The sequence below is a fragment of the Vigna unguiculata genome, chromosome 7 (genome assembly GCF_004118075.2).
Source record: "Vigna unguiculata cultivar IT97K-499-35 chromosome 7, ASM411807v1, whole genome shotgun sequence".
In the NCBI taxonomy this organism is placed as follows: Eukaryota; Viridiplantae; Streptophyta; class Magnoliopsida; order Fabales; family Fabaceae; genus Vigna; species Vigna unguiculata.
In genome coordinates, this window is record NC_040285.1 from 69,142 (window position 1) to 81,971 (window position 12,830).

The 12,830-nt window shown below is 30.9% G+C and overlaps 2 protein-coding genes across 2 annotated transcripts; both read right to left on the minus strand.

Moving 5' to 3' along the window:
* Positions 1-6,052: 6,052 nt before the first annotated feature.
* On the minus strand, positions 6,053-7,123 carry LOC114190786 (transcription factor bHLH92). The gene is made up of 2 exons (XM_028079819.1): positions 6,726-7,123; positions 6,053-6,493 (listed from the first exon to the last, which is right to left on the minus strand). Exons 1-2 carry the CDS (start codon positions 7,098-7,100, stop codon positions 6,197-6,199), a joined length of 672 nt encoding a protein of 223 aa, XP_027935620.1. The 5' UTR covers positions 7,101-7,123; the 3' UTR covers positions 6,053-6,196.
* Positions 7,124-7,778: 655 nt separating this feature from the next.
* LOC114192479 (protein SIEVE ELEMENT OCCLUSION B-like) lies at positions 7,779-10,942 on the minus strand. The gene is made up of 7 exons (XM_028082214.1): positions 10,685-10,942; positions 10,459-10,548; positions 9,669-10,081; positions 9,499-9,587; positions 9,270-9,406; positions 8,680-9,159; positions 7,779-8,594 (listed from the first exon to the last, which is right to left on the minus strand). Exons 1-7 carry the CDS (start codon positions 10,871-10,873, stop codon positions 7,992-7,994), a joined length of 2,001 nt encoding a protein of 666 aa, XP_027938015.1. The 5' UTR covers positions 10,874-10,942; the 3' UTR covers positions 7,779-7,991.
* Between the last annotated feature and the right edge of the window lie 1,888 nt (positions 10,943-12,830).

Genomic DNA, 12,830 nt, shown 5'->3' on the forward strand with positions numbered 1-12,830 from the left:
AAAACTGATGTAGACAAAATCATTAAATTTAATAAAACAAAAGAAAAAGCAGATTATTAACTTTGAACAAGGAATGGTATACTAGTCATTGTTCGCGTGGCAGAGAAAAAAAATGTAGAAGTCAATTACTGTGGAATATGAACATGGAATTCTTAAAAGAGAAAACGACAAATTGATATTTGTTACAAAAGCAGCTTTGTCACTTTTTCTTTAACTCTGTTTCCTCGAAAATTTCCAAATTCTACTAGAAAACGACTTAAAAGACCATGAAAATGTAGTGGGGTTGTTGAAGATGGACTAAAAAATAGTTGTTGAGGTGGGAATGCATTGGAGGAAAGAGATATAAATACCAGTTTTGATCGATCGTCAAAAGTTAAGTTTCCTCCAACCTTCACTTGATCCATCACTTTTGTTTTTTCATATTATTTTTCCTTCTCTAAACGATAATTGTAATTTTAATATTACTTATTAAAGAGACAATTTTATTTTCATCTAGTATAAACGTTTAGTTTCGAATTGTAAACTATATTGTTCTCTGTCTTTTTATTAGAGCTATACAAGCTTAAGTAGGTATGATAAAGAAAGCCCTCTAACTCGGATATCTATCTATTCAAATTTTCCTCCATTTTCACATTAAATAAGTATTACATATTTAATCTAAATATCTATGACTATACATAAAAAATATTTCTTTTTTGTATTCATTTTTTATTTTCCTCTTTATAATATAATTATTTATTAAAATTTTAAAAATTAATCATTACTTTTATATAATTTTTATAAAATCGCTTATATCTTTTTTTTAATGATTATTTTTTCATTCATTTCATTTCTAAAAAATATAATTTTAATTTGTATTAATTTGATAACATTTGTAAAATATAAGATTATATACATATAAAAGTGTAAAAAATGTTTATACACATGCGCAAGCATGTATTTACACTGGTGTAAAAAAAATTAATAAACACAATATAGAATTAGTTAACAGACTTTTTTAACTATGTACTATAGTTGATGTGCTATATCTTTTAGAAGTTTATATATATATATATATATATATATATATATATATATATATATATATATATATATATATATATATATATATATATATATATTTTGTAGATAAAAAGTTAATTGATGTATAACATAGTGAAATTTTTAATGAACCCATGATGAATTGATTTTTCTTTTCATTTATAATCAACGAGACAATATGCAATTATTTTTATAATATACGTTAGTGGAATAATTGTATGTTTTGGTTTTAAAAAGATAGTAGGTTATAGGGTTTTTTTATTTATTTGAGTGATGGTTTAAAGTAGAATTTGTAAATTAGAGTTGGTTTATTTTTATTTTTTTTTAAATAAGATGAAGTCGTCGGAAGTGATAACAATATCAAAGTTGAAGTGATTTTTTTTTTTTGCAAATGAGAAGTCATTATAATAGAGACCAATTTTAATGTATTAGAAAAATGAAAGTTGTAAAGACTCACGATGACTTCACTTCAAAATAAATAAATAAATATATATATATATAATATTTTAAGCATTCTTGTTATATTTATTTATTTTTTTTAATTTGAGTTGATTGGTACACTAAATAGTAAAAATACAAAAGTATTATGAAATAAAAGTCGACATTAATATATTTTAACATTGATTAAAAATTTAAAAAACAACAATAAAGTTTGTAGATATTAAAGACATCATAGAAACAACTGTTCCTATCGTAACCAGTTTGTTGTTTTATCCAATTTTCAAATATATTTCAATATGTAATTTTTTATTATCTAATGTAATTATCTTAACATTTCTAGTTTAATGAAAAATATTGTTAAGTTTAACCAACTTTATCTATAATTTACTACATTTTATCAATTAATTATGTTAATTTATTCTACCAATCAACTCAAATTAAAAAAAACAAAGAAAAAACTCTAGGGTTAAAAAAATAAATATAACAAGAACATTTAAAAAATATTTTTTTTAAAAATATCGAAGTAAAGTCGTTATGAATTCTGGTATGTATCATGACAACTTTCACTTAAAAAAAATAAAAAGAAAACTAGTTTATATTGTAACGACTTCAGCTTTAATACAGTTATCACTCCTTTCATCCCTATTTTATAAAGAAAAAATCAACTGACCCTCATTTACAATTTCCAACTCAAACCAAAATTATGAAATAAAAAAGAAAAACCCTATGACTCTTTAAAAGAATATATTTATTTGACAATTCAATGTCATATTATTTTAATAAAAATTATCAATATATATATATATATATATATATATATATATTATATTGTTAGAATAGATTGTTGAGTAAGTATATTTTGTTTTATGTGTTGTGAACATATAATTTCCTTTTCTTTTATTTCATCATTGCTGATTTTGTGGAGGGATGGAGTAAAATTTTATGATTCTAAACTAGGAAAAGGAAAGACTTGGACTTGGAAATAGGAACATGAATGCTCAGTATCCTCTCATTACTTATATATTGTTTATAACAAGAGAGTCCTTCAAATTGGCGAATGGAAGGAATAGTGCAATAATATAATAATATATAAATTAAAAAATAATATAATTAAAAATATTATTATTTTACCATGAATGTAATTTTGTCTTTTGTGCAGAACTGTATTGAGATGGGCACATGATACTTGGGCTGATTGTCCCAACTTCCCCGCCTGAAAATAACAATTGAAAAGAGAAATTTCGATCTTTAGGCATTTATCCACCTAGCCCTAATACAATATATAAACATTACATATTTTAATTTCAATTTTTACTATTGCATATGTAAGTACATGCATGTATTAAAGATTTTATTTGCATATTTTGCCATAACTTTTTTAATATAAATTGATTGAGTTAATAGTTAGATAAACTTGAAATTATAAATTAAATAACATATAATATAATTTTAAATTTTTTAATTTCTATGTCTCTGTTACTTTCATATATTGTTTGAATCGAAATATAATTAATAATTTATATAAAAATCTATAAGTAAATTAAAATTATAAAAAGTGACGTTCAGGAAAATTTTGAGGATACGTATAAGAATTTTAAATTATTTTTTGAAAATCCGAATCCAACTCATGCTGCACCTGCATTTTTATGACATGAGAACAAGGAGAGCTAAAATAATCTCTATATTATGCCTATCTATTAAAACTTCACATCTTTTAAAAAGCTTTATGGGTTATCTTTTCTTTTTTCTTTTTAATCTATTGTTATCTTTTAATTTCTATATCTAGCTAAGCCTTCCTTTATATGGGTTTAGGAGAATTTTTATATAACAACGATTCTTTATGTAAGAATTTAATGAATATTTATTTACTTATATTTGTCTTTGTATATTATTTTCTTAATACTTTTTAAAACTTGATTAGTGTGTCTTAACTAGTTTGAAATTAAATTACATAAGTTAAAATTAGTCTAAAAAAATTAGGGGTTGGAAAGAGGAAAAATACTGTTAATACTAGATATGCGTCTGCCCATTAAGAATATGAGAGAATTTCTTTTATTATTTCTATACCTTCTTGTTGTATAAATTGAAAAAAGTTTCAGTTATTTATGGGTAAGAAATATTTTGGACCGTAAATTTTTTTGAATTGTATAATCTAAATTTATGTTTTGAATTACATTTGGAAATAATATTTTTAATTGAACAATCTAAATATGCTTTTAGATAAAAAAAATGTAAAATAAATTATATAATATATAAATAAAATATATTTTAAATTAAGTAATCAAATTTTCCTTTAAGATTGTATAAGAGTGAAATACATTGAAAATTTAATGGTGGTGAACAATAATTTTCCCTTTTGTAGCTTAGTTGATAAAGTGGTTGTTATTTTCTGTTCATAGGTTGTACTATATGAAGCTAAATAGTTATGTATGACTAAAGTTGAATTTGGATAAATAACTTAGTTAAGCTAATTAGCCGTAGATTTCATTTATTTTTATAATTGAAGAAATCAATTTGAACTGTTTATTTGTATTGGTTATCCCACAAAGTTTGTTAAAATAAGTTGAAAACAACCATTTTCATAAGTTTCCAAACACTTGCAAAATGCAGGTAAGCTCAAATAAACCTTAAATAAGCTCTTCCTAATAGACCTAACTTCACCATAGCTTAGGAACGTGAATTCATGATTTCTGGATGTATTTATTAATTTAATTATTTTACTAGGGCTTTGGTGCCAAACCCAATGTTTCCTATCTATTGGTGGTTCTATAGTAATAATGGTTGCAAAATAAAATAGGTAAACCTTAATATAACATTATGGAGTTTGTTGAGATTTTTTAAGAATTGAACCATCACGACAAAGTAGTCGTGAATAATCTTGATAATAATGTGAAACCGTATCAGAAGTTAATTAAAATATTGAAGATGCATATATATTCTTTGTTGGATTGGAAGATGATTTGGAGGAAGTTCGTGAAGAAATCTTGTGTAAATGAATTAGAAAAATGTTATGCATTGATCTAGAGAAAGACAATTTGCAGAACATTGAAAATAGAAGATATGATTTCTTATTCTATGGCTATGATGACAAAGAAGCAGGCAAAACAATAAAAAAGTTTAAAAATGGATAATTACAAATGTACTCAATATAATAAGGATGTGAACCCAAAGGAACAATCTTATGAAATCATAGGATAATCCAAGTAGTAGGACCACAATTGGGTATTAAAGAAGAATTAAAAAAAAAAAAACCAATAATTATTGTGACAACCAATGAGAAAGGATGACAAAGGCCTAATGCTTGCTACAACTACAAGTAGCGATATTCCAATCACAATACTTTATTAAAAATATCTACTATTTTGAATAATAAATGAATAATTAACTTTGTGTGTTCTTATTATGTGACTTTTGATTTGATGCTAGACAAATTAAAAATCTTAAACATTTCTCATAACAAAGTATTTTCACAGCCAGTGGTTGTAAATCCACTATAATCGGAGAAGAAGATAATGTTTCTATTTCAAACAATCTAAACATATGTATTTAAAATTGTCAGTATCAAAATCTAGATCATCTTCTATTTTTTGAACTCCTAATGTTTTCTTTTGTTTGTTTTTTCTTATTACACCTTTTTCCACCTATCATCACCTTTCTCCACCTCCCTTCACTTCAATCTGTTGCAAACACATTTTTTTCCTCTCCCAAGAAGCTCCAATTACATGAGACTTTTGGGGTTGTCGAAATCTTTGAGAAGTTTAAGGACTTGAATTATGTTGAAGATTTGAATACGGACAATGCCAAGTGAATCATCCACTGTTATGAGAGAGGGTTTGAAATGTTCATTTCAATTCAAATACTAAAATAAATTTGTTGAGAGCTTAGAAGGTGGTGAGAGGTGGAGTGAAAAAAATACATTCTACTGTAGAACATAATCCAAATTTTGATATTATATGACATTTTTAAATAATAGGACCAAATTAATTTTATTTAACGAATATCAGGATTCAATTAAGAAAAAAAATAAATATAAAAAACAAAATGAATCATAAACTTAAATATATATATATATATATATATATAAATATAATTACTATTATATGTAATTTCATAGATAAATTTAGGGAATCTCTCTTCTATAACTTTTTAAAGATGTTTTTATTTATTTGCATATTCAATATTATTGCATAATGTAATAAGATGACAAAAGTAAACGAAAAATCCAAGAAATAATTACATAAAACATGAATCATAAGATGTTCAAGCCCCGTTCCAGTTTTGGAAAATTATTAATTCCTCTAAAATCATAAGGAAAAGACTAAAAGACCATTCTATTAAACATAGCTGTTTCTACACCACGCATGCCATTGCTCCTTAGGCCTCAGCTTGGTTCATTCATGGTTGCATTTATAATTTGTTACATTTTGGAAATCTTCATTTACAAAAAGAACACACTAATTCTAGACAGGGTATTTATGTAATAACTGAGTTAAAATTGAAATAGTGTTACACGTATACAAGCTTGACCACAAATAAAAAAAAGAGAGTGAATTGACCCACCCACCCACCCGTGTGTCTGTCTATCATCTACATTATTTACAAATTAAACTGCACTTATAATGAAATTCTAACTCTATATTTGCTTTTTCTTCCAAGTTTCCAATGAACCTTCCCATGAACTTCATTCCTTGTTTTCCAACAACATTATACCTCTTCACCACTCTATCTCTAACACTGCAAACAACTCCGTTGGGGAGAAACTTGATTTGATCCTCCTGCTCTCCACTCCTTCCTCTTTCAACCACTTCAGCCTCTCAACCATTGAATCAATTCCACACTCCGGATCTGCAACTCTCAAATATGCAATCTTGCTTCCTCCATCTTCGTTCCTCACACAAACACCTTCAGCATTTGCTTCAGCCTCGCAATTTTTCCTCTTCAGCTCTTCTCTGCATCCTTGTAGCCTTACAATTTCCTTTGCTGCTGTTTGAATCACAGAATTATTATCCGTCTGCCACAAAACATGAAATACAAACTGTTGGGGACATCCAAATTTCAAAATATATACATGCATTCTGTTTCCACCACTTTCCATCACTTTTACGTGAACAAGAAAAATTGGACTTTTAGAATTAAATTAATTTATGATTTTAAATTTTATCCTCAAAATGTTTATGGGAATATATATAAATAAATACACAGAAGATATTCGTAATAATATATATAAAGCAATATCTTTATACTTTGGTTCCATGTGGTAAAATTGAATGCAGGGCCAAGCAACATTGTCTCTGTCTCTGTCTTCTCATTCTCTCGTTGATCATGTGCCTGAAACTGCGATCTCTTTCATTCTCTTCTACGTTATTTCTCTCCACAGGGGAACTTTTTCTCAAGAAAGCAAGCATCCTCTTACTCATGCTCTCTGAATTTGACCCGTTTAGAGGGTTATTTCTTCTGGGTAGGTCTATATATTGAACAAAAGCACTTTGAGTTGCTGGAGGGAAAGCTTCAGCCTTGATCATATGGGAATTTTGAATTACATCGCTTTGATCAGTGGGCAAAAGGGGTTGATCCCAGAAAATCTCACCCAGAAGTTTCTCGGGAAAAAATGAATCCATGAAGTACTGTTGTGCTTAGTTAATTTAGTTAAGAGCGTAAACGAGAGAAAAGGGTATTTATACATTATATGCAGAGGAAATGGGGTGCGACTAGATAGCACATTGAAAACATGGTCAATTAAAACTGTGTTTGACCGTTGGTGGGTCAAAGTTTATACACATAATCAAGCTCCAACCAATTACTATTTTGGAGGGTAGCCCCCGATCAAGAACCAACCAAATGATGGACCCACTTCATCACCCACCTTTCGTGAAACTATAGTCAACTCTGTTTCCGTTGGATTGGGGATGTATATAAGCAAGAAAAAAACATAAAACAACTACAACTTGAGAGTGACCCAAATGAATGATGTCAACACTTGGCATTAATTTAGTTGAAGTTAGAGGTAAAAATAAAATCGTCAAACAAGGTTATTTCATGTAGTTTTTTAAATTAAACTTGATCAGGCAGTGTAGTCTTGGAACTTATATTAAAGAGAAAGAAGAAAAGTTTTAAAAGTTAGCTTACAGAAAACTTTTTTTTATGCAGCTACTTAGTGTAGTGTAGGTAAGATCGTGATCATATCTGTGTAAGCTTGATTGGTATTCAACGGCACCCTTATACACATTAATTCGATTATCTTTTTATTTTGACTAAAAAAAACTGAATATGATAGCAGTGGAAGTACTAAAAGGTTGTAAGGGTTGAAATGCGGTTGCAGAAGGAAATATTATTTATTGAATAATAATCTAACTCAGAAGATACAAAATATGGCATTATTTATGAAGAGGTCGCAAGGGACCGAGTCGTTGAGACTCACATGCATGCAAACATAGATATATAGTAAAAAACACACTTGGAATTCAGGTTGGCGTAGTTTCTCGAAAACAAACCGAGGTTGTAACTGAGGTTTAGGTTTGGGTTGTTGGAGATGTGAAGGCGTGGTCAGCAACATTGCCACCATGGCAGCACTTGTAGTTAACGGAGGTGACCTCCATGACGCGTCCACAAGAGGCATTAGGGCATGTTATGGTTGCGAGAACATCAAGAGTGTTGAATTCGCATGGTTGAGGAGCAGGAAGATGACGCTTGGTCTCATAGTACTCTTGGAAGGCAATGTCGAACCCTTCTTTCACCAGCACTCTGTCTTTCCACTTTTCGAAGTCAGCCACAGTCTGATACATGGGTTGGGCGTGCCCTAAAATCTTCACGTTGGACCCTTTGCTGAGAATGGCCCATCCCTGCGTGTCCTGCTTCAGGCAAAGCAAAGACTTCACAATCTCTTGGATCTCACAGTCCAACTTCTCCGAGTGCTTCTTCTGCCTCTTCCCTTCCACTCCGATCCAGAACCGAGGAACTATCTTCGGGTCATCCTTCCCCAAATGGTAATGCTCTATTATTGCATCTGCCCTCTTTATTGTTTCGTGCCTCTTTATTTTATCCACCGCCACACTGAACTCTCGGCTCCACTTCTCGCTGCCTCCATATATGAACACATACCTATCACCTTTCACCTATTCATTCACACACGCAACAATTTCTGGGTTAATCGGTGAATGTATATAAAGAAAACGCGGTAAGCTGGTTTTGGGGTTTTACCTGTATTCCGTGAAGATTTGTTTTCTTTACTTCATCCCAGAACCATTTCCATTTCTGCGCAAGTAGGTAGGCATCCGATTTTCTGAAAGGGAATGCGTCGATTCCCCATTCGAATATGATGTCCAAGGCATCATCGTTCAGCAGCACGCCCTGTGGCTTCACCACTGGAAGTATAGGTTTACCCTGGAACTTTAGTTCCTCCTCAATCAGCCTTGTTCCTGGCAAGGGTTCAAAGCACTCCACCACGTACCATTTTATGTAGCTCTTCAGAGTGTTGAACACCTCCCTGCGCGCATCACCCCATCCACTCTCCATCGGGATCCACAAGATCTTGAACTCCTCTTTCTTGAATCCGCTCCTGTCATTCGGATCCTCCACTAGTCCCTCGTAAATTGAATTCAGAAGCCGAATCTCGTCTTCTATTCTGTCCAACCCCGAAATGAATAGCAGCACGTACTTGTCTTTGAAAACCTCAACATTCTATTTACCAACAAAACAAACCATCGCTTTTTACTTATAATAACACGATTGAGAGCTTAAATAATTCTACACTGAATTAAAGCTTGACACAACTAATATATGATACGAACCACTGTCCTTCTGGCGTTGCCATCGTATATTTGAGCGTTCTGAGAGCCGTTTTTACTGATCAAAAGCTTCAAAAAGTCTACAATGTCTTTAGGCTTGTTAAAGTTCCTCTTACGCCTCCGGTAGTCTTCTACATGATCTGCATTTTTAAAACATTTCTTTTCATCTTCATCACTTAAGTAAAGTAAAAACTAGATGAAAAGGATGATATTGAAGGAAGCACACAAAAACCTTTTTGCTGCTCGCATATCACTAGTAGCCTGGCAAACTCATCCAGAGCGAGAGAAAGTTTGGCACGAAATTCCAGTAACGGATAGTTCCTGAAACATAAAAAGTTTAGGATTAATTACTCGACAACAAACATTTGACAAGAAGAACATGTTTGTTGAGATAAGACTTACGATACACCCTGGAGGTTGCTATTGCAAGCGACAAGGGAAGAGACAACCCAGTAAACAACAAGGGGGATCTGCTCCAATGCATCCGACAAAGCAGGAACATCCTCGGTGTCATAGCTTTCATCAGCGGACAAGGTTCCCCAACGACTGATCTTCTCAACAGCCTCCAGCACCAGCTTCACTGTTAAGTTCAGATCAACCACTGGAAGCTGTCTATGCTGAACCTGATTCAGCACTTTCAACGAGTTCCCTAGAGGGTCTGATGCCTGATAAAGGTTCCAGAAGTTTCCGTACTCCAAAGCGAAACCCGCTAGAGCCACCAACACTTTTGCATCCCACGAGAAGGTTCTCAGTTGTTGAAGAATCCTTAGGGTTGTTTGGTGTGCGTTCTCCAGCCCCCAAGGGGTTGTTATCATCTGTCACCATAATCAATTGCTAAAACCATGCAGCACCATAATTCATTGTTTTATGAACTAAAAAGTTTACTAAAAATTAAAACCATGCAGGTTTCATATTTCATTTAGAAATGATCTCATAATTTGTATTTTTTAATACAGTATATTATAGTTTTATCTTTAAATAATATACAAAAACATTAGTGAAATCATCCATCTAACGTTTTAATTCTGATAATGGTCTCAAGTTTTGCTTTAATAAAACGTGTGAAAGTATTAGAAAATATACTACTAACTATGTTCTAAGTATATTCAAATGGAGTGATTTCTTCGCAACAAAACGAAGACAAAAACATCGCGATATGATTTGTAATAAAATGGAGTAAGCGAGAAAATACATGGCAGGACATGAGCTTCAGTTTTGAGAATTCTGGTTTGAAAGTGCTTGTGGCAATAACATTTCCTGCAAAACCATTTTGCTCATCGATCTGCATGACACCCAAAATTGTAGTCAGGTATCTGAATACTTGAAGTTATACTTACTAATGACTTAAAAAAGGGAAGCTATAAAACACAAAAAAAAAGAGATTTTGTAAGTTATGAATTTGATTTTTGTTAATTTACCTTGAGAATAGCCCCAACAACTCTACTTGATAGCTTGATAACGCTGGACACAACGTTGAAAAGTGGCTCACTATCAAACACTTCGTCATCGTAAGTGTGGGATGCGTACACTTTCTCAATGATCTCAGTGTCACTCAACTGAAATGGGTTTGGCAGAAGAGGCTTTTGTTCAGGTTTAGAGATCGACATGTTGCTACTTCGTACGTTAATTAATTTGGATGGAAATGATCGATGTCTTGTGCTATCATTAAATTGCTCGACCTATTTATAAGTTAAGATTCTCGGAGACTTTACATTTGGAATAATTATTAACTTTAGGCTGGAGGAGACAAATTTTAGAGAAAAATAAAAAAAGCACATAAACAAACAGCTTCTTTATTTGCTGTATAGAAAACGTGAAATGTGCCCTCTCGTGCAAAGTTCAGGTTTGCCCTAATGGAGTCTTTGGTGAGTGGCGATATGATAAAGGATATAATTGCCATGTTTCTGTTGGTGTTGGAATTCGATGAAACTTTAGCTTTCTCAAAAGATGGTAGGTCACTTGTCTAAAGGTGCAAGGCAAGAAGATTACCGTGGACAATGTTACCATGCAAACCTTATATGACAGTGATTTGTTTCCTTTGGAATGGAATTTCCTTGAACTTTTGTTTTCTAGAAGGACGTACGATTGAAGATCACTTGTCCATGGTACAAGGCAGGAACATTTCGTAGGTCTTCATGGTGAATTTTGTTTTCATCATTACGTTATTTTTATTTATACTTCAAATGAAAGCACTTAGTTTAACGGGTTCTTTGAAAGCGATGCAACGTACATGTATTCTTTGTTGAAAATAATACAAATATGAGTCAAAATTTTACATCAAATAAAAATAACAAAGTTATAAATCATTTATTATCTTAAAATTTTAGATCAGCGTCGCATATGAAATAAGAGGTTATATATAAATATATAAACCCATCGTTCATACCCGTATATCCTTTCAAATGTAATATGTGATTAGGCTTGAAAGTCAGACAGACATTTCTAAATATTATATATTCGTAATTGAAGGTTCACTCACTCACAATTAATTGCTTGATCTTGAAGCATTAAACAACTAAAATTGCGGTGAAATGAGGCATACTCGTTTTTCTTGTCATCTTTAAAAACTTGTGTTCATTCACAAAGAATTAATACAGTTGTGGTCCCTATGGTCATTTTATAGTTGTTAGGTTTATCGTTTTTTCCATTTGAATGATTTAGATCTCACCGAAGTGCCTTAGTGCGAAAATATTTTCCTTGAGAAAGACCGACCAAAGGTTAAGGCAAGAACATTATGTTGGGAAAAGTTATTCGATGAATGAGAGTCGTTCTGAATCAAATCGATGCCGACAAAGACGATGGTGTGACAAAGAAGCAAATCCTGATACGCATGGTAAAATTATTATTTTTATAATAACTTCATTTAATGAGAAGCTATGCTTTTTCTTTCCACAATTGAAAAGTGTGAAGTTATAAATAGATTTTTTATATACTTTTTTTTAGAAAAAGAAAAAAAAATTATTTTATTTATAGGCTATACCATGACCACAAAACATATGATCCAAGATAAAAAATAATTAACTAATTAAGACATTAGCATTATGATTCCAGGCTTTTACGTGCACGGAGTGCACCGTAGGCATGGTGATCCCAGTGACACTACTTTATCAAACTTCATCACAACAAATTTGACAATGTTTTTATAATTTATTTTATTAAAAATTTAAACTATCGTATAATGAAAATATATTATTTAGATAGGAATTTAAAAATTAAAATTCTAAAACTTTATGAGGACAATTGAATTATATAAAATTAAAAAGGTTCAAATTGCATCTAAATAAAAGGTAAAAAAAATTAAATTCATATTTTGAATTTATGTTCATCATTTCCGTTTTTTTTTTCAAATACATTCTAATGGAGATGTCTATCAGTAGTTTGCGTGGAAATTTAGAGGGAAAACGTTTCCTCATTACAAATTGACATGGGACTAGTGATAAAAGAAAATGTTGATAACTATCTTACAGGAATTAATTTTATGTGTTTACATGGTTCCTCTCACTGTCTCCTTGTAGAAAAGAATTTTCTAGAAATAGATTTTTGGTTTGCTGGAATATAAATTTA

Coding starts and splice junctions, on each gene's coding strand:
- LOC114192479 (XM_028082214.1), bottom strand. CDS start 10,873: ATGTCGATCTCTAAACCTGAACAAAAGCCTCTTCTGCCAAACCCATTT. Junction 10,549..10,684: donor TTGTTGGGGCTATTCTCAAG/GTAAATTAACAA, acceptor GGTGTCATGCAG/ATCGATGAGCAAAATGGTTT. Junction 9,160..9,269: donor GCAACGCCAGAAGGACAGTG/GTTCGTATCATA, acceptor GTTGGTAAATAG/AATGTTGAGGTTTTCAAAGA.
- LOC114190786 (XM_028079819.1), bottom strand. CDS start 7,100: ATGGATTCATTTTTTCCCGAGAAACTTCTGGGTGAGATTTTCTGGGAT. Junction 6,494..6,725: donor TTTTACCACATGGAACCAAA/GTATAAAGATAT, acceptor GTTTTGTGGCAG/ACGGATAATAATTCTGTGAT.